General features: G+C 45.5%; 1 protein-coding gene across 1 annotated transcript; it reads right to left on the reverse strand.

Moving 5' to 3' along the window:
- Nucleotides 1-7,816: 7,816 nt before the first annotated feature.
- LOC112240873 (peripheral myelin protein 22) lies at nt 7,817-22,663 on the reverse strand. Its single transcript, XM_042316924.1, has 5 exons — nt 22,506-22,663; nt 21,637-21,726; nt 20,488-20,581; nt 10,714-10,854; nt 7,817-8,010 (listed from the first exon to the last, which is right to left on the reverse strand). The coding sequence occupies exons 2-5, from the start codon at nt 21,712-21,714 to the stop codon at nt 7,853-7,855; spliced, it is 471 nt and encodes a 156-aa protein (XP_042172858.1). The 5' UTR covers nt 21,715-21,726; nt 22,506-22,663; the 3' UTR covers nt 7,817-7,852.
- Between the last annotated feature and the right edge of the window lie 285 nt (nt 22,664-22,948).

Genomic DNA, 22,948 nt, shown 5'->3' on the forward strand with positions numbered 1-22,948 from the left:
GTGAGATAAGAGTGAACCAGGGAGATAAGAGTGAACCAGAGAGATAAGAGTGAACCAGTGAGATAAGAGTGAACCAGAGAGATAAGAGTGAAACAGGGAGATACGAGTGAACCAGAGAGATAAGAGTGAAGCAGTGAGATAAGAGTGAACCAGAGAGATACGAGTGAACCAGTGAGATAAGAGTGAACCAGGGAGATAAGAGTGAACCAGAGAGATAAGAGTGAACCAGTGAGATAAGAGTGAACCAGAGAGATACAAGTGAAGCAGAGAGATAAGAGTGAACCAGAGAGATACAAGTGAAGCAGAGAGATAAGAGTGAACCAGAGAGATACGAGTGAACCAGAGAGATAAGAGTGAACCAGAGAGATAAGAGTGAACCAGAGAGATAAGAGTGAACCAGAGAGATAAGAGTGAACCAGAGAGATAAGAGTGAACCAGAGAGATAAGAGTGAACCAGAGAGATAAGAGTGAACCAGAGAGATAAGAGTGAACCAGAGAGATAAGAGTGAACCAGAGAGGTAAGAGTGAACCAGAGAGATAAGAGTGAACCAGAGAGATAAGAGTGAACCAGAGGTGAACCAGTGAGATGAGAGTGAACAAGAGAGATAAAAGTGAACAAGAGAGATAAAAGTGAACAAGAGAGATAAAAGTGAACCAGAGGTGAAACCTTCTACCCCTCTCTACTCCCCTCTACTCCCCTCTACTCCTCTCTACTCCCCTCTACCCCTCTCTACTCCTCTCTACTCCCCTCTACTCCTCTCTACTCCCTCTCCTTTCCTCTCTACTCCTCTCTACTCCTCTCCACTTTGCTCCTCGCTACTCTTCTCTAATCCCCTCTACTCCTCTCTACTCCTCTCCTCTCTACTCCACTCCTCTCCACTCTGCTCCTCTCCACTCCTCTCTACTGCCCTCTCTACTCTTCTCCACTCCGCTCTCTACTCCTCTCTCTGCTCCTCTCCCACTCCTCTCCTCTCCACTCCTCTCTACTCATCTCCTCTCTACTCCTCTCTGCTCCTCTCAACTCCTCTCTACTCCTCTCTTCTCCTCTCCTCTCCACTCCTCTCTCTACTCATCTCTCTGCTCCTCTCCCACTCCTCTCTACTACTCTCCTCTCCACTCCTCTCTCTACTCCTCTCCACTCCTCTCTCTACTCCTCTCTACTCCTCTCCACTCCTCTTTCTACTCCTCTCTCTGCTCCTCTCCCACTCCTCCCTAGTCCCCTCGACTCCTCTCCACTCCTCTCTACTCCACTCCTCTCTACTCCTCTCTACTCCTCTCCTCTCCACTCCTCTACACTCTACTCCTTCCACTCCTCTCTACTCCTCTCCTCTCCTCTCAACTCCTCTCTCTACTCCTCTCCACTCTCTCTCTCACTCCTCTCCACTCCTCTCTGCTCTTCTCCACTCCTCTCTCTACTCCTCTCCACTCCTCTCCACTCCTCTCCTCTCCACTCCTCTCTACTCCTCTCCTCTCTACTCCTCTCCACTCCTCTCTCTACTCCTCTCTCTACTCCTCTCTCTGCTCCTCTCCTCTACACTCCTCTCTCTACTCCTCTCCTCTCTACTCCTTTCCACTCCTCTCTACTCCTCTCCTCTCTGCTCCTCTCTAGTCCTCTCTCTGCTCCTCTCCACTCCTCTCTCTGCTCTTCTCCACTCCTCTCTCTACTCCTCTCTACTCCTCTCCACTCCTCTCTGCTCCTCTCTAGTCCTCTCTCTGCTCCTCTCAACTCCTCTGTCTGCTCCTCTCCACTCCTCTCTCTACTCCTCTCCCACACTCTCCACTCCTCTCTCTACTCCTCTCCTCTCTACTCCTTTCCACTCCTCTCTCTACTCCTCTCCACTCCTCTCTCTACTCCTCTCCACTCCTCTCTCTGCTCTTCTCCACTCCTCTCTCTACTCCTCTCCACTCTACTCCTTTCCACTCCTCTCTCTGCTCCTCTCCACTCCTCTCTCTACTCCTCTCCTCTCTACTCCTTTCAACTCCTCTCTCTACTCCTCTCCCTCCTCCTCTCTCTCTCTGCTCCACTCCCTCTCTCTGCTCTTCTCCACTCCTCTCTCTACCCCTCTCCACTCCTCTCTCTCCTCTCCTCTCTGCTCCTCTCTAGTCCTCTCTCTGCTCCTCTCCACTCCTCTCTCTGCTCCCTCTCCCACACTCTCCACTCCTCTCTCTACTCCTCTCTCTGCTCCTCTCCCACTCCTCTCTCTACTCCCCTCTACTCCTCTCCACTCCTCTCTCTACTCCTCTCCCCCTCTACTCCCTCTCTACTCCTCTCTCTGCTCTTCTCCACTCCTCTCTCTACTCCTCTCCACTCTACTCCTTTCCACTCCTCTCTCTGCTCCTCTCCACTCCTCTCTCTACTCCTCTCCTCTCTACTCCTTTCAACTCCTCTCTCTACTCCTCTCCACTCCTCTCTCTACTCCACTCCACTCCTCTCTCTGCTCTTCTCCACTCCTCTCTCTACCCCTCTCCACTCCTCTCTACTCCTCTCCTCTCTGCTCCTCTCTAGTCCTCTCTCTGCTCCTCTCCACTCCTCTCTCTGCTCCTCTCCCACACTCTCCACTCCTCTCTCTACTCCTCTCTCTGCTCCTCTCCCACTCCTCTCTCTACTCCCCTCTACTCCTCTCCACTCCTCTCTCTACTCCCCTCTACTCCTCTCTACTCCTCTCTCTACTCCTCTCCTCTCTGCTTCTCTCCCATTCCTCTCTAGTCCCCCGTACTCCATTCTACTCCTCTCCTCTCGACTCCTCTCTACTCCTCTCCTCTCTACTCCTTTCTACTCCCATGACTGACAGACTGACTGGCAGTTTTAAAGAGGGAGAATAAGAAGTATCAGACACACTGATCCCTGGTCAAAATGAATGGAGGAGTCATCTATGGACCCATCTATGGTTAGTTCAGCTAGATATAACTACAATACCTCTTTCGCCACCTGGCTTGGATCCTTTGTCAACACGGCGCCCCGCCGCACCACCACGACAGGTCTGCTGACGAATACTCCATCCGCTGTGCCTTCAACCGGTCTCCGTCGGAGCAGACGCTTCTACTAGCCCCGGGCTACTAACTTTAAACGCCTTGTCGCCCACGTGCTAGCGTAGTAATGACTACTCCGGGGCTCCCCTGTTCCTATTGCTGCCCTCTGGACCCTATGATCACTTGGCTACATAGCTGATGCCTGCTGGACTGTCCATTAATCACGCTACTCCATTCTGTTTATTTTTTGGTTTATCTGTCGGCCCCAGCCGCAAACTCAGGCTCTGTGTGTAGTTAATCTGACCCTCTCTGCCCATTCATCACCATTTTACCTGTTGTTGTTGTTTTAGCTGATTAGATGTTGTTGTCTTACCTGTTGTTGCCTTAGCTAGCTCTCCCAATCAACACCTGTGATTACTGTATGCCTCGCTGTATGTCACTCTCAAATGTCAATATGCCTTGTATATGGCTGTTTAGGATAGTTATCATTGTTTTAGTTTACAATGGAGCCCCTAGTTCCACTCATTATACCTCTGACACCTCCTTTGTCCCACCTTCCACACATGTGGTGACCTCACCCATTATAACCAGCTTATCCAGAGATACAACCTCTCTTATCATCACTCAGTGCCTGGGCTTACCTCCACTGTACCTGCACCCCACCATACCCCTGTCTGCACATTATGCCCTGAATATATTCTACCACGCCCAGAAATCTGCTCCTTTTATTCTTTGTCCCCAACGCTCTAGGCGACCAGTTTTGATAGCCTTTAGCCGGACCCTCATCCTACTCCTCCTCTGTTCCTCGGGTAATGTGGAGGGAGGCTAACCCAGGCCCTGCGTGTCCCCAGGGACCCTCATTTGTTGACTTCTGTGATCAAAAAACCTTGGTGTCATGCATGTCAATATCAGAAGCCTCCTCCCTAAGTTTGTTTTACTCACTGCTTTAGCACACTCCGCCAACCCTGATATCCTTGCCATGTCTGAATCCTGGCTTAGGAAGGCCACCAACAATTCGGAAATTTCCGTACCCAACTACAACATTTTCCGTCGAGATAGAACTGCCAAAGGGGGAGGAGTTGCAATCTACTGCAGAGAGAGCCTGCAAAGTTATATCATACTTTCCAGGTCTATAACCAAACAGTTCGAACTTCCAATTTGAAAAATTAATCTCTCTAGAAATAAGTCTCTCACTGTTGCCACCTGCTATCGACCCCACTCCGCTCCCAGCTGTGCCCTGGACACCATTTGTGAATTGATCGCCCCCCATCTAGCTTCAGAGTTCGCTCTGTTAGGTGACCTAAACTGGGATATGCTCAACACCCCGGTAGTCCTACAATCTAAGCTAGATTCCCTCAATCTCACACAAATCATCAAGGAACCCACCAGGTACAACCCTAAATCCGTAAACATGGGCACCCTCATAGACATTATCCTGACCAATTTGCCCTCCAAATACACCTCTGCTGTTTTCAATCAGGATCTCAGTGATCACTGCCTCATTGCCTGTATCCACTATCATCTGCTCATTTATTTATCACTCCAGTGTTAATCTGCCAAATTGTAATTATTCGCTCCTATGGCCTATTTATTGCCTGCCTCCTCATGCCTTTTGCACACACTGTATATAGACTTTCTTTTCTACTGTGTCATTGACTTGTTTGTGTCATTGGCTTGTTTATTGTTTATTTCATGTGTAACTCTGTGTTGTTGTCTGTGTCACACTGCTTTGCTTTATCTTGGCCAGGTCACAGTTGTAAATGAGAACTTGTTCTCAACTAGCCAACCTGGTTAAATAAAGGTGAAATAAATAAATATGTCTTCTGTGTCTCCTTATAGACCCATCTGTCAGCATTTGAAGCTATGCAGAGTGTAACACACACACTGTAGTCATTTAGCAGACGCTCTTATCCAGAGAGACTTACAGGAGCAATTCAGTTTAAGTGCCTTGCTCAAGGGCACATCAACAGATTTTTCACCTAGTCGACTAGGGGATTTAGTTGTGGTGTCAACAACTGTGAATGGAAGAACCCTTTTGGGGAGAATAATTTAAACTCTATCAACAATATGTTTTACACAGTATGAAGTAAATGGAAAATGTCATTTTGAAAAATGTGGCAAAGTGTAAAGAGAGAGCTGTTGTGAGAGCTGTTGAGAGAGCTGTTGAGAGAGCTGCATACCATGTCAAACATATTGTTGGGCTTTCAATTATTCTCGCCAAATGGGTTCCTCAGCTGTTAACCTCTGCACTACAGCGCCACCCTGTGGTGCAGATCAGTACTGAAGTTATACATCAGCCCAGTTCTCAGAGGTTGAATGATCACGCCAAAACAAGTTCTCACAGTCTCTTGTCAGAATTAGACATTCATCCATGTTTCTCACACGTGAAATTTTGAAATGGCTTCAAATGTCAAATTTTGAAGTGTTCAGTTAAGGTTAGGCATTGATTCTGAATTGTAAAGTTTAGACGTTAACTCGGAATGGTTAAGGTAATGTTAAGCTTTGTGATAGGCTTCGAACAAAAATGTCAAAAACAATTTTCCATCACTGGATTGAAACATGCAACCAGAGGATCCAGAGGCAGACGTGCCCGTCCCCCAGAGCCCCAGAGCCCCAGAGCCCCAGAGCCAGAGCAAAACCAAAGCCAACTTGAAGGTTAGATGGCTCACTCCTCTAGTGGTGGGTTTCCACGTCATCTCCCAATGTCCTCAGACTGGAATACTGACTCTTGCCCTGTAGTGGTGGGTTTCCACGCCATCTCCTGATGCCCTCAGACTGGAATACTGACTCTTGTAGTGGTGGGTTTCCACGTCATCTCCCGATGTCCTCAGACTGGAATACTGACTCTAGCCCTGTAGTGGTGGGTTTCCACGTCATCTCCTGATGCCCTCAGACTGGAATACTGACTCTAGCCCTGTAGTGGTGGGTTTCCACGTCATCTCCCGATGCCCTCAGACTGGAATACTGACTCTAGCCCTGTAGTGGTGGGTTTCCACGTCATCTCCTGATGCCCTCAGACTGGAATACTGACTCTAGCCCTGTAGTGGTGGGTTTCCACGTCATCTCCCGATGCCCTCAGACTGGAATACTGACTCTAGCCCTGTAGTGGTGGGTTTCCACGTCATCTCCCGATGCCCTCAGACTGGAATACTGACTCTTGCCCTGTAGTGGTGGGTTTCCACGTCATCTCCCGATGCCCTCAGACATGGACAGACGTGGAATACTGACTTGTATCACATGTGACCTGGCTGCACGCCAAGCAAGTAGACCTTCTTTCAACGGTTTTATTTATCAGAATATAGACATAAAAATAGCAGGTTTCTTTTCACAGATTGGACAGAAAAGGGCCCCCAGTCAGTAACATTGTTCAAATCATTTAATGGCAACACAAAACAAGTAGGCTTTACAATTCAAGCATCGTTAAAATGAATGAATAACAACATCAGCAAGTAGCATTTTACAGAAACTTAATAGACAATAAGAACTGCACGACAAGTAGACCTTCTTTCAACGGTTTTATTTATCAGAATATAGACATAAAAATAGCAGGTTTCTTTTCACAGATTGGACAGAAAAGGGCCCCCAGTCAGTTTTCCTTCAAATCTTAATAGACAATACAGGACAGTACAGAGACAAAGTCCTAATGGTTATTAACACAATTATCATTTGTTGGTTCTACTGAAACACATTCTCATTTTCACTTCAGAATCTTAATAGACAATACAGGACAGTACAGAGACAAAGTCGTAATGGTTATTAACACAATTATCATTTGTTGGTTCTACTGAAACACATCCTCATTTTCACTTCAGAATCGTAATAGACAATACAGGACAGTACAGAGACAAAGTCCTAATGGTTATTAACACAATTATCATTTGTTGGTTCTACTGAAACACATCCTCATTTTCCTTCATCAAGAAAACTGATGTTGTTTATGGATTCTGAAGGATTTGAGGAGCCTGATTGCCAGTATGTTCTGGCCTTCTTGACAACTATTTATGGAATGGTCTTGTTTGGCTTGACAATGACAAGCTAGGTATTGACACTACACTATAGTAAAGTAAAATAAATGTTTAGAAGGCTTTAAACATTTGGTCTTTTTTACTAAAAGCTGAAATCACAGCTTTATCTCTTTGGCACAGAGGAGAAAATATGGAAAAAAACAAGCTCTGACAATGAACTGAGCTCAACACTATGTACAAAAGGTCATGTAAAAAATGTTATAAATATGTCTAAAACCATAGACACTATGTACATCTTTACACTGTAACATGGACTGTCTGTTCTCCTCTGTAGTTTACTCACACATGGCTGTCAGTGGAGGCTGCAGAGGGGAGGACGGCTCATCATAAAAGATGGAACTGGAGCATATTGTACGGTTTCCATGGTTTCCATGTGTTTGATGTATTTGAAACCATTCCAGTGATTCCGCTTTAGTCATGTGACCACCTGTGATTGGTATGTATAATGTAGACTTGGGTTCAAATATGATTTGTTTTCTTACAAATGCCTCTTAGCTGGGCTTGATGGAGCTTGTCTGGCACAATGAAACCAATGGAATAATCCCAAAAGTGCAAACACTCAATCTAATCGAATGCTCAAAGTATTTGATGGAAAACAAACACTATGTGAGCCATTTATCCTCCCCTCACCAGCCTCCTCTGGTGGTCAGTGGGCACAGCATGGTTGGGGTCAATTCCATTTGGATTTCTATCAATTCAGAAAGTTAACCTCATTAAGAAGCATTGAAGAGAACTGGAATGTTAGTGTACTTCCTGAATTGACTGGAATTCAAATGGAATTGACCCCAACCCTGGGGCACAGTGCTGTGTTCTGCTGGTGGTGGTGTGAGGTCTTAACCTCAGCCTCCATCCCTCTCTCATTCCCTCTTCCTCAGTACGATGTAGATGAGACCACTGACCAGACACAGAGGGAAGGACACCCAGGCCAGGATGTAGGCAAAGCCAAACGCAGCATCCTTCTCCCCATCCGGACGCATTACCGTGTAGATTATAGCTCCACACATCACAAACAGACCTGGAGAGAGGGGGAGGAAAAGGAAGGGAGATGAGAGAGGAGAGGGAGAGAGAGAGGAGAGAGGAGAGAGAGAGAGAGAGAGAGAGGAGAGAGAGAGAGAGAGCAGGGAGGGACAGAGAGAGAGAGAGAGAGAGAGAGAGAGCAGAAAAAAAGGCATTGCTAGTTTTAGACTGTTGGAGATCATCAATTTCATCCAAGTTGACACACCTAATATTTTGTAACAGACTTGGTTATGTTCTATATTGGGGAGGGGCTGAATCTGCTAGTTGCTATGCCAATGTGCAGAAAATGCATTTTTCAATCCAGCCACTTCTACCCACTAAACCAAATTGAGTTAGATATCTAGCACATGTAGTTTGGTTCCAACTAAGAGATTATGACAGTAAACCAACCCTCATAGGAAGGCACCTAACTTTGAGGAAGTTAACCAACCCTCATAGGAAGGCACCTAACCACACCTCATAGTATAGAACCTAACACTGAGATAGTTAACCAACCATCATTGTAAGGGACCTAACACTGAGACAGTTAACCAACCCTCATTTTAAGGGACCTTCCATTGAAATAGTAAACCAACCCTCGTAGTAAGTCACCTAACATTGAGACAGTTAACCAACCCTCATAGTATGGGACCTAAAATTAAGATAGTAAACCAACCCGTGTTGTAAGGGACCTAACACTGAGACAGTTAACCAACCCTCGTAGTAAGGGACCTAACACTGAGATAGTTAACCAACCCTCATAGTATAGGACCTAACACTGAGACAGTTAACCAACCCTCGTAATATAGGGCCTAATACTGAGACAGTTAACCAACCCTCATAGTATAGGGCCTAATACTGAGACAGTAAACCAACCCTCGTGGTAAGGGACCTAACACTGAGATAGTAAACCAACCCTCGCAGTATAGGACCTAACACTGAGATAGTTAACCAACCATCGTAAAAAGGGACCGAACACTGAGACAGTTAACCAACCCTCGTAGTATAGGGCCTAATACTGAGACAGTTAACCAACCCTCATACTAAGGGGCCTAATACTGAGACAGTTAACCAACCCTCATACTAAGGGGCCTAATACTGAGACAGTTAACCAACCCTCATAGTAAGGGGCCTAATACTGCGACAGTTAACCAACCCTCATAGTAAGGGGCCTAATAATGAGACAGTTAACCAACCCTCATAGTAAGGGACCTAATACTGAGACAGTTAATGGAGGCTGCGAATTTTCGCAGCTTTTTGTTAAAAATCGCGCAACATTTCAGCGTCCTGCTACTCATGCCAGGAATATAGTATATGCATATGATAAGTGTGTGTGTATAGAAAACACTCTGAAGTCTCTAAAACTGGTTAAATCGTGTCTGTGGCTATAACAGAACGTGTTTAGGAGTCAAAATCCTTCTAAAAACTGTTCACCAAAAACACAAAAATAATATTGATCCGCCAGTCAATGTATTGTCTAAGGCTGAGGAAAATACATGGGGATCCCCTGTAAATGCCTACAGCTTCCACACGATGTCGCCAGTGCTGGCATTTTGGGGCAGCTTTATCCTTGGTTTTGTGACGTATAGGCACTTCCTTTCTTGGGGCTCACCACAGGATGTTATGAAAGTGAAAACATGGAGTATGATTTCAAGACTTGCTGCTATCGAATACAGATCGCCCCGTGATCAATTTGATAGATTATTAACGTTTATTAATACCTAAAGTTGGTTTAGATAAGTAGTTTGAAGTGATTTGTAAAAGTTTATAGGCAACTTTTGTCATTTTAAAAAGTTACGTTGCGTCTTGTAAAGGGGCATTTTTCTGGATCAGACCGGTCTTCAGCAAATCACATTTTGGGTATACAATGACGGATTTAATTGGGAAAAAGACCCAATTGTGATGTTTATGTGACATATAGGAGTGCCAAGAAAGAAGCTCGTCAAAGGTAATGAATGTTTTATATTTTATTTCTGCGTTTTGGGTAGCGCCGGCTACCGCAAAATCTGTTGTTTTGTTGACGGTCTGGTATTCTGGGGGTGCATGCTATCAGATAATAGCTTCTCATGCTTTCGCCGAAAAGCATTTTACAAATCTGACTTGGTGGCTAGATTCACAACGAGTGTAGCTTTAATTCAGTACCTTGTATGTGTGTTTTAATGAAAGTTTGAGTTTTATCGAAAACTATAGGTTGCGCTCTAAAATTTCCGCTGATTTGATCCCGCCACAGGGACCTAGTCCATAACAGGTTTTAACCAACCCTCATAGTAAAGGGACTAATACTGAGACAGTTAAACAACCCTTGTGGTCACATGGGGCCGCCTCCCACTTTGACCTGAGCTATAACATGTCTGTCTTTTACAGATTCAGTTTTTCCCCCAGATCATTTTCCTGCCTGGGCGGTAAGCCCCGCAGAACAACATCCAGGCCCTCTTCTCACCAACACTGTTAGTTGACACCAATATATGACAACTTTGTATAAACCGGAGGACCCGGCTAGATTAGACAATCGGGGTGATGTGATACTCACCGGCCAACAAGAACAACAACTTTATGAAGTGTCTATGTAGGCCTTTATGAAGAGGTTATGAAGGATTCATTAAGCCTTATAAGTGGTCGTACTCACTGGCCAACAAGACCAACAACTTTATGAAGTGTCTATGTAGGCCTTTATAAAGGGGTTATGAAGGATTCATTAAGCCTTATAAGTGGTCGTACTCACTGGCGAGGATCTGGAAGACGGCGGTGAAGAAGAAGCGTCCTCCTTTGACCAGGGTGAAGAGCTGACACATGAAGAAGACCAGAGAGAAGAGGCAGAACAGCACTGACAGGACCATGAGGGCCTGAACCGCCTGGATCCAGTCTGAAGAGAGGAGACAGAGGAGGTCTAACATGACATACAACCAGAGGAGGTCTAACATGACATACAACCAGAGGAGGTCTAACATGACATACAACCAGAGGAGGTCTAACATGACATACAACCAGAGGAGGTCTACCATGACATACAACCAGAGGAGGTCTAACATGACATACAACCAGAGGAGGTCTAACATGACATACAACCAGAGGAGGTCTACCATGACATACAACCAGAGGAGGTCTAACATGACATACAACCAGAGGAGGGCAGGTTACTTTCTACATGTTACAGTTACTAGTTACGTATCCAAAATTGTATTCACTATTGTAACTTTTGGATTACCCTACTAATCTAATCTAACTCACTAATCTAATCTAACTCACTAATCTAATCTAACTCACTAACCTAATCTAACTCACTAACCTAATCTAACTCACTAACCTAATCTAACTCACTACCCTAATCTAACTCACTACCCTAATCTAACTCACTAACCTAATCTAACTCACTAACCTAATCTAACTCACTAACCTAATCTAACTCACTAACCTAATCTAACTCACTAACCTAATCAAACTCACTAACCTAATCTAACTCACTAACCTAATCTAACTCACTAACCTAATCTAACTCACTAACCTAATCTAACTCACTAACCTAATCTAACTCACTAACCTAATCTAACTCACTAACCTAATCTAACTCACTACCTAATCTAACTCACAAAACCTAATCTAACTCACTAATCTAATCTAACTCACTAACCTAATCTAACTCACTACCTAATCTAACTCACTAATCTAATCTAACTCACTAACCTAATCTAACTCACTAACCTAATCTAACTCAATCTAATCTAACTCACTAATCTAATCTAACTCACTAACCTAATCTAACCTAATCTAACTCACTAATCTAATCTAACTCACTAACCTAATCTAACTCACTAACCTAATCTAACTCACTAACCTAATCTAACTCACTAACCTAATCTAACTCACTAACCTAATCTAACTCACTAATCTAATCTAACTCACTAACCTAATCTAACTCACTAACCTAATCTAACTCACTAACCTAATCTAACTCACTAACCTAATCTAAACTCCTAATCTAACTCACTAACCTAATCTAACTCACTAATCTAATCTAACTCACTAACCTAATCTAACTCACTAACCTAATCTAACTCACTAACCTAATCTAACTCACTAACCTAATCTAACTCACTAACCTAATCTAACTCACTAACCTAATCTAACTCACTAACCTAATCTAACTCACTAACCTAATCTAACTCACTAACCTAATCTAACTCACTAACCTAATCTAACTCACTAACCTAATCTAACTCACTAACCTAATCTAACTCACTACCCTAATCTAACTCACTAATCTAATCTAACTCACTAACCTAATCTAACTCACTAACCTAATCTAACTCACTAACCTAAACAAACTCACTAACCTAAACAAACTCACTAACCTAATCTGATTACCCATTAATCGACATCTATTGCAGGATATATCCATATTAGAGTTTACATAGCTGGCCATACACTGAGTTTACATAGCTGGCCATACACTGAGTTTACATAGCTGGCCATACACTGAGTTTACATAGCTGGCCATACACTGAGTTTACATAGCTGGCCATACACTGAGTTTACATAGCTGGCCATACACTGAGTTTACATAGCTGGCCATACACTGAGTTTACATAGCTGGCCATACACTGAGTTTACATAGCTGGCCATACACTGAGTTTACATAGCTGGCCATACACTGAGTTTTAGCTGGCCATACACTAGCTGGCCATACACTGAGTTTACATAGCTGGCCATACACTGAGTTTACATAGCTGGCCATACACTGAGTTTACATAGCTGGCCATACACTGAGCATAGCTGGCCATACACTGAGTTTACATAGCTGGCCATACACTGAGTTTACATAGCTGGCCATACACTGAGAGCCATACACTGAGTTTACATAGCTGGCCATACACTGAGTTTACATAGCTGGCCATACACTAGCTGGAGTTTACATAGCTGGCCATACACTGAGTTTACATAACATTACTGAGATATTAAACAAGAGCAACAGCCTGAAGTTTTTGGACATACACTGAGTTTCCACAGGGATGCTGGCCATACACTGAGTTTACAAGCTGGCCATACACTGGGTTTGCTGGCCATACACTGGAGTTTACATAGCTGGATACACTGAGACAAGCCTTGGCCATACACTGGGATGCTGGCCCATAGCTGGAACAGGGTTCCACACATGCTGGCCATACACTGAGTCTACAAGGTGAGGAAAGCCTTCCACTGAGGATGCTGGCCCATACACTCTACAAGGTGAGAAAGCCTACACGGGGATGCTGGCCCATGAGTTTGGACTCTACAAGGTGAGGAAAGCCTTCCACAGGGATGCTGGCCCATGTGGACTCTACAAGGTGAGGAAAGCCTTCCACAGGGATGCTGGCCCATGTTGACTCTACAAGGTGAGGAAAGCCTTCCACAGGGATGCTGGCCCATGTGGACTCTACAAGGTGAGGAAAGCCTTCCACAGGGATGCTGGCCCATGTTGACTCTACAAGGTGAGGAAAGCCTTCCACAGGGATGCTGGCCCATGTTGACTCTACAAGGTGAGGAAAGCCTTCCACAGGGATGCTGGCCCATGTGGACTCTACAAGGTGAGGAAAGCCTTCCACAGGGATGCTGGCCCATGTGGACTCTACAAGGTGAGGAAAGCCTTCCACAGGGATGCTGGCCCATGTTGACTCTACAAGGTGAGGAAAGCCTTCCACAGGGATGCTGGCCCATGTTGACTCTACAAGGTGAGGAAAGCCTTCCACAGGGATGCTGGCCCATGTTGACTCTACAAGGTGAGGAAAGCCTTCCACGGGGATGCTGGCCCATGTTGACTCTACAAGGTGAGGAAAGCCTTCCACAGGGATGCTGGCCCATGTGGACTCTACAAGGTGAGGAAAGCCTTCCACAGGGATGCTGGCCCATGTGGACTCTACAAGGTGAGGAAAGCCTTCCACAGGGATGCTGGCCCATGTGGACTCTACAAGGTGAGGAAAGCCTTCCACAGGGATGCTGGCCCATGTGGACTCTACAAGGTGAGGAAAGCCTTCCACAGGGATGCTGGCCCATGTGGACTCTACAAGGTGTTGAAAGCCTTCCACAGGGATGCTGGCCCATGTGGACTCTACAAGGTGAGGAAAGCCTTCCACAGGGATGCTGGCCCATGTGGACTCTACAAGGTGAGGAAAGCCTTCCACAGGGATGCTGGCCCATGTGGACTCTACAAGGTGAGGAAAGCCTTCCACAGGGATGCTGGCCCATGTGGACTCTACAAGGTGAGGAAAGCCTTCCACAGGGATGCTGGCCCATGTGGACTCTACAAGGTGTTGAAAGCCTTCCACAGGGATGCTGGCCCATGTGGACTCTACAAGGTGAGGAAAGCCTTCCACAGGGATGCTGGCCCATGTGGACTCTACAAGGTGAGGAAAGCCTTCCACAGGGATGCTGGCCCATGTGGACTCTACAAGGTGAGGAAAGCCTTCCACAGGGATGCTGGCCCATGTTGACTCTACAAGGTGAGGAAAGCCTTCCACAGGGATGCTGGCCCATGTTGACTCTACAAGGTGAGGAAAGCCTTCCACAGGGATGCTGGCCCATGTTGACTCTACAAGGTGAGGAAAGCCTTCCACAGGGATGCTGGCCCATGTTGACTCTACAAGGTGAGGAAAGCCTTCCACAGGGATGCTGGCCCATGTTGACTTCAATGCTTCCCACAGTTGTGTCAAGTTTATTTTATAATTTATTTATTTATCCGTTATTTTATCAGGTAAATTGACTGATAACACGTTCTCAGTTGCAGCAACGACCTGGGGAATAGTTACAGGGGAGAGGAGGGTGATGAATGAGCCAAGTGTAAACTGGGGATTATTAGGTGACCGTGATGGTTTTAGGGTCAGATTGGGAAGTTGGCTGGATGTCCTTTGGGTGGTGGACTATTCTTGATACACAATGCCACAGTTATATTAGACAGTATGGAGTACAATGCCACAGTTCTATTAGACAGTATGGAGCACAATGCCACAGTTATTTTAGACAGTATGGAGCACAATGCCACAGTTATATTAGACAGTATGGAGCACAATGCCACAGTTCTATTAGACAGTATGGAGCACAATGCCACAGAGGAGTTCAGAAGAGGGGAACTCCCTCAAACTGTTATTCCACAGGCTGGGATCCACCTCAGACTGTTATTCCACAGGCTGGGATCCACCTCAGACTGTTATTCCACAGGCTGGGATCCACCTCAGACTGTTATTCCACAGGCTGGGATCCACCTCAGACTGTTATTCTACAGGCCGGGATCCACCTAAAACTGTTATTCCACAAACTGGGATCCACCTCAGATCCACCTCAGACTGTTATTCCACAAACTGGGATCCACCTCAGACTGTTATTCCACAGGCTGGGATCCACCTCAGACTGTTATTCCACAGGCTGGGATCCACCTCAGACTGTTATTCCACAGGCTGGGATCCACCTCAGACTGTTATTCCACAGGTTGGGATCCACCTCAGACTGTTATTCCACAGGCTGGGATCCACCTCAGACTGTTATTCCACAGGCTGGGATCCACCTCAGACTGTTATTCCACTGGCTGGGATCCACCTCAGACTTATTCCACAGGCTGGGATCCACCTCAGACTGTTATTCCATAGGCTGGGATCCACCTCAGACTGTTATTCCACAGGCTGGGATCCACCTCAGACTGTTATTCCACAGGCTGGGATCCACCTCAGACTGTTATTCCACAGGTTGGGATCCACCTCAGACTGTTATTCCACAGGCTGGGATCCACCTCAGACTGTTATTCCACAGGCTGGGATCCACCTCAGACTGTTATTCCACAGGCTGGGATCCACCTCAGACTGTTATTCCACAGGCTGGGATCCACCTCAGACTGTTATTCCACAGGCTGGGATCCACCTCAGACTGTTATTCCACAGGCTGGGATCCACCTCAGACTTTGCAGCTGTTGCAAGAGCACTTTATTCATTGTTGGTAGCAAAAACAATGATTAATAGGCAGCTTAAACTTCTTCAATTCAACTGTTATTGGGTTAAAATACATTGGTGAAAAGCAATCCACAACAACCACAATCCGTACGGCGCAAATAACTAAATGAGAGGGCAGCAGTGTGATTCACATCAATGCGCTTTGTAGATATCATTAATAAGTGATATCAGTATGACCCTAGACAACACCACTGCACCCGTAGATAACACCACTGCACCCATAGGCGACACCACTGCACCCCTAGACGACACCACTGCACCCGTAGATAACACCACTGCACCCGTAGATAACACCACTGCACCCGTAGATAACACCACTGCACCCGTAGACAACACCACTGCACCCGTAGACAACACCACTGCACCCCTAGACAACACCACTGCACCCTAGACAACACCACTGCACCCGTAGACAACACTGCACTGCACCACCCTAGACAACACCACTGCACCCATAGACAACACCACTGCACCCCTAGACAACACCACTGCACCCCTAGACAACACCACTGCACCCGTAGACAACACCACTGCACCCGTAGACGACACCACTGCACCCTGACAACACCACTGCACCCGTAGATAACACCACTGCACCCCTAGACAACACCACTGCACCCGTAGACAACACCACTGCACCCCTAGACAACACCACTGCACCCGTAGACAACACCACTGCACCCGTAGACAACACCACTGCACCCGTAGACGACACCACTGCACCCCTAGACAACACCACTGCACCCGTAGACAACACCACTGCACCCGTAGACAACACCACTGCACCCCTAGACAACACCACTGCACCCGTAGACAACACCACTGCACCCCTAGACAACACCACTGCACCCTAGACAACACCACTGCACCCGTAGACAACACCACTGCACCCGTAGATAACACCACTGCACCCCTAGACAACACCACTGCACCCGTAGATAACACCACTGCACCCCTAGACAACACCACTGCACCCCTAGACAACACCACTGCACCCGTAGATAACACCACTGCACCCGTAGACAACACCACTGCACCCCTAGACAACACCACTGCACCCCTAGACAACACCACTGCACCCGTAGATAACACCACTGCACCCGTAGACAACACCACTGCACCCGTAGACAACACCACTGCACCCCTAGACAACACCACTGCACCCTAGACAACACCACTGCACCCGTAGACAACACCACTGCACCCTGCAGACGATACCACTGCACCCCTAGACAACACCACTGCACCCGTAGACAACACCACTGCACCCGTAGACAACACCACTGCACCCCTAGACAACACCACTGCACCCGTAGACAACACCACTGCACCCCTAGACAACACCACTGCACCCGTAGACAACACCACTGCACCCGTAGACAACACCACTGCACCCCTAGACGACACCACTGCACCCCTAGACAACACCACTGCACCCGTAGATAACACCACTGCACCCCTAGACAACAACACTGCACCCCTAGACAACACCACTGCACCCGTAGATAACACCACTGCACCCGTAGACAACACCACTGCACCCCTAGACAACACCACTGCACTAGACAACACCACTGCACCCTAGATAACACCACTGCACCCCTAGACAACACCACTGCACCCTAGACAACACCACTGCACCCCTAGACAACACCACTGCACCCCTAGACAACACCACTGCACCCCTAGATAACACCACTGCACCCCTAGACAACACCACTGCACCCCAGACAACACCACTGCACCCCTAGACAACACCACTGCACCCGTAGATAACACCACTGCACCCCTAGACAACACCACTGCACCCCTAGATAACACCACTGCACCCCTAGACAACACCACTGCACCCGTAGATAACACCACTGCACCCCTAGACAACACCACTGCACCCCTAGACGACACCACTGCACCCGTAGATAACACCACTGCACCCCTAAACAACACCACTGCACTCCTAGACGACACCACTGCTGTCCTCCTGACCTCCAAGCGTTTATTCAGGTAGGATCATCTTTAGATGCCGACAGCAGTCGCACCATTGGAAGACTTAGCTTGGACTGTAGCCTACAAAAGCCCATTCCTGCTCTTTTCCCGCGATCCATCAAACACATTTGGTGTGTCATCATAGTGGTCTCTGTCTTGTGGTCAGACTCACTCAGACGGAACAAATTTAAACTTGCACCTTTTAATTAACAAAGCTAATTTGAATATAATTGAGAAAACAGAACGGTGTCAAAGATTTTTTTTTACACAAACAATCCTTTCTGAATTTAAAAGTGATCCTAGAAGTAATCATTTAGTTTTCCAAAATGATCTGTAATCTGATTACAATGTTTTTGCTGGTAAAGTAACAACCTAACATCAGTTTTGTATAACATAAAGTAGCACAACATATCAAAACATGAACAGCTAACTACCGTTAGGTGGGAGGCTGGCTTACTGTAAAGCACTTTGTGACAAATGTTGCTGTAAAATGGGCTGTATGAATGAATTTGATTGGCTGATTAACTGATAACAGAGCTGGAGCTGTTATAATGTAAAATCTCATTATTCAATAGAGGTTGGATGAGAGTGTTGGCTTACACAGAATGCAGTATCACTATTGTCCTCTAGGTGGATAGTGATAGTTTGTCCTCTAGGTGGATAGTGATAGTTTGTCCTCTAGGTGGATAGTGATAGTTTGACCTCTAGGTAGATAGTGATAGTTTGACCTCTAGGTGGATAATGATAGTTTGACCTCTAGGTGGATAATGATAGTTTGACCTCTAGGTGGATAATGATAGTTTGTCCTCTAGGTGGATAATGATAGTTTGTCCTCTAGGTGGATAATGATTGTTTGACCTCTAGGTGGATAGTGGAGACGGTAGAGAAAGCAAGACACCCCACACCCTCATGTTGTCTGGTGAGGGCGGGGCCACTCTGGTCTACTTATTGGCCGGCAGAGGGAGGTCCCCAGGGCCTGACATCTCACTGGCTTATGTTTTATTGTCAGAGCGGGACGAAGGGGGTGAGCGGGAGGGGACAATAAGTAGACCAGAGCAAGCTCTTCCCTCTCTGGTGTGAGATATTATGGAGGAACAGTCAGCATGCCAGATATTATGGAGGAACAGTCAGTCAGCATGACAGATATTATGGAGGAACAGTCAGTCAGCATCACAGATATTATGGAGGAACAGTCAGCATGACAGATATTATGGAGGAACAGTCAGTCAGCATGACAGATATTATGGAGGAACAGTCAGCATGACAGATATTATGGAGGAACAGTCAGTCAGCATGCCAGATATTATGGAGGAACAGTCAGCATGACAGATAATATGGAGGAACAGTCAGCATGACAGATATTATGGAGGAACAGTCAGTCAGCATGACAGATATTATGGAGGAACAGTCAGCATGCCAGATATTATGGAGGAACAGTCAGTCAGCATGACAGATATTATGGAGGAACAGTCAGTCAGCATGACAGATATTATGGAGGAACAGTCAGCATGACAGATATTATGGAGGAACAGTCAGTCAGCATGACAGATATTATGGAGGAACAGTCAGCATGCCAGATATTATGGAGGAACAGTCAGCATGCCAGATATTATGGAGGAACAGTCAGTCAGCATGCCAGATATTATGGAGGAACAGTCAGCATGCCAGATATTATGGAGGAACAGTCAGTCAGCATGACAGATATTATGGAGGAACAGTCAGCATGCCAGATATTATGGAGGAACAGTCAGTCAGCATGACAGATAATATGGAGGAACAGTCACTCAGCATGCCAGATATTATGGAGGAACAGTCAGCATGTCAGATATTATGGAGGAACAGTCAGCATGACAGATAATATAGAGGAACAGTCAGCATGACAGATAATATAGAGGAACAGTCAGTCAGCATGACAGATAATATAGAGGAACAGTCAGTCAGCATGCCAGATATTATGGAGGAACAGTCAGCATGACAGATATTATGGAGGAACAGTCAGCATGACAGATATAATAGAGGAACAGTCAGCATGACAGATATAATAGAGGAACAGTCAGCATGCCAGATATAATAGAGGAACAGTCAGCATGACAGATATTATTGACAGATATTATGGAGGAACAGTCAGCATGCCAGATATTATAGAGGAATCGTGAGCTCATGTGGGAAAAGCCTGCTCATGCGATATTATGGAGGAACAGTCAGCATGACAGATATTATAGAGGAACAGTCAGTCAGCATGCCAGATATTATGGAGGAACAGTCAGCATGACAGATATTACAGAGGAACAGTCAGTCAGCATGCCAGATATTATAGAGGAACAGTCAGTCAGCATGTCAGATATTATAGAGGAACAGTCAGTCAGCATGCCAGATATTATAGAGGAATCGTGAGCTCATGTGGGAAAAGCCTGCTCATGCGATAGAGGAAAGGCCCAACTGAGACAGACAGGAACCGTGTCCATTCTTTTCAATGGTAAACCGTCTGAGTAAAATATGCTCTTTATCCACCCTCTTTGGTGCTCGTGTCTTAGACAAACCTTCATTGCTGGCAGAACTGCAGTGATATCCTACGTTAGTAGTGAGACAGCTGTACCACAGGTCAGTATTCTTGGTTCCTCCTACAGTCCAGGCCTGGAACACAACACAACACAATGAATGTAAACGACACACCCACAACACAACACAATGAATGTAAACGACACACCCAACACACAACACAATGAAAATAAACAACACAACACAATGAATGTAAACGACACACCCACACCCACAACACAATGAATATAAACGACACACCCACAACACAACACAATGAATGTAAACGACACACCCAACACACTGAAAATAAACAACACACCCACAACACAACACAATGAATGTAAACGACACACCCAACACACAACACAATGAAAATAAACAACACAACACAATGAATGTAAACGACACACCCAACACACACCACAACACAATGAATATAAACGACACACCCAACACACAACACAATGAAAATAAACAACACAACACAATGAATGTAAACGACACACCCACACCCATAACACAATGAATATAAATGACACACCCACAACACAATGAAAATAAACGACACACCCACCACACAACACAATGAATGTAAACGACACACCCACAACACAATGAATGTAAACGATACACCCACAACACAATGAATGTAAACGACACACCCACAACACAACGAATGTAAACGATAAAAGTAGGACAAGAGGTTCCCAGGTCCATCGTGAAACTACATACGCCCATCACCTCACACAGGTTCAAATAGTATTTGTTTACTTTCTAAAACTTTTGCTTGATCCAGCTTGGCTGGACACAATGGAACCAATCACATTATATCGTATTGTCTGGCGTGATTCAGGTTCAATCAAATGCTGAAATATTTGAGCCCATGTCTGACACATCAGTTAATTGAAGCGACCCTGCCCTGTTCCAGATGGTTAAACAAGCCTGGATAGCCCCTATTGACTACACTGACTTCCTGAGACACACACACACACACGCACACACGCACACGCACACACATTATATAGTAGGGTATAGACAACAATATCATAGTTACTCACATTGTATTATAGTAGGGTATAGACAACAATATCATAGCTATTCACATTGTATTATAGTAGGGTATAGACAACAATATCATCGTTACTCACATTGGCAATTGTTGAGACAAACAGTAAGACCAGGATGATGAGGTGCAAGATGAGCACTGCGAGCAGGATGAGCAGCATTTTCTGATAGATCTACACATGGAGACAAAGACACAGGAACCACAGTTATCAGACCAGAGGTCTACCGTACTGATTCAGCATCAATTATTTGAAGTGGTACTTCATATTGACACCAGGTGGCGCCATTTCCACATTTACTCATCAAACCCATATGTTTACTTCAAATTGAAAAGTATGAATCCCGTAACATTGGAGTGGATAAAAGCACGGAGTTAGAGGAATGTCCCAACAATGGAAAATATTTACAACCAATTAAACACGTACATCAATATTATTCATGCAGCAGAGAGCACATTGTTGAGAAAAAATAATATATATAATCAACAACAGTCGCACTCTACTTAGAAAGTTTCCATAGACGTTTTGAAACGACAAGTGAGTACCCGAGTTGAGATATAAAACGTAATGCAAATCAATGCATGATCAAAACAGCTCCATATGCCTGTGGAGAACTCCACCAACGCAGCTCGGTTGTGCGCCTGTCTGGAGTGGACCGTTATTTACTAGACAAAATGAAACGATGAGTCGTTCAAGAATTCTACAAACTCCCCCAAAAAACTATTCGATTACAATTTATCAAAAATAAATTCGAATAATTGATGAAAACGCAGCTGTCGGCCAATCAGATGAAAATAAATCAATCCAACTTGATTAAACTCCAAGAATAAAGTTGATACATTCCGTTAGTGGGAGGAGGAGAAATGAAATCAATAAAACTATCGGGATATTCATCCTTTGAAAGAAAATTTAAAAAAAACGGTAAATTAAAATTCCATATTGTATCAACTTACAGAAAGCAACGGCTGTGGTAAATTTCCCTTTAAAAATGAGTGTCAAAGAGTTTAAGGAGTGGAAGCGATCCCAGCTAGTGCACAGATCCCGCTGTAGATACTAGAAGCACTATTCCAGATGTACCACAGCCACACGCACGCTTTTCTTTACGTGAGAACACCGCCCTACGCACGTCGGTTCGTCACTGCCGCTAGGCTGCCGCTAGGCTCCCGCTCCAACTATTATCTGGGAACTGTTTGTTTTCCTGAACTATACAGCAGGCTAAAGGCTGCTACCAACCCCACAGTGGTATTCAGGGTAAACGTTCCTTGGAAATTGCTTAGCCAGTGTGTCGTTGTAGATTACATTTTAACAAGTGTGGTTGGAGTGGAAAATAAACAGATTGGTCTCTTTTCGATGGGTATTTAATTTTTTATTCCCACACTGCTGTAAAATCGTTCAC

This window comes from Oncorhynchus tshawytscha, unplaced genomic scaffold (genome assembly GCF_018296145.1).
Source record: "Oncorhynchus tshawytscha isolate Ot180627B unplaced genomic scaffold, Otsh_v2.0 Un_contig_3324_pilon_pilon, whole genome shotgun sequence".
In the NCBI taxonomy this organism is placed as follows: domain Eukaryota; kingdom Metazoa; phylum Chordata; class Actinopteri; order Salmoniformes; family Salmonidae; genus Oncorhynchus; species Oncorhynchus tshawytscha.

Excerpts from the sequence above, each read along its gene's own strand:
- LOC112240873 (XM_042316924.1), bottom strand. The coding sequence starts at position 21,714 with ATGCTGCTCATCCTGCTCGCAGTGCTCATCTTGCACCTCATCATCCTG. Across the intron at positions 10,855-20,487 it reads CAGTTCTGCCAGCAATGAAG|ACTGGATCCAGGCGGTTCAG; the intron begins GTTTGTCTAAGA and ends TCCTCTCTTCAG. Across the intron at positions 8,011-10,713 it reads CGTCTTCCAGATCCTCGCCA|GTCTGTTTGTGATGTGTGGA; the intron begins GTGAGTACGACC and ends CCCTCTCTCCAG.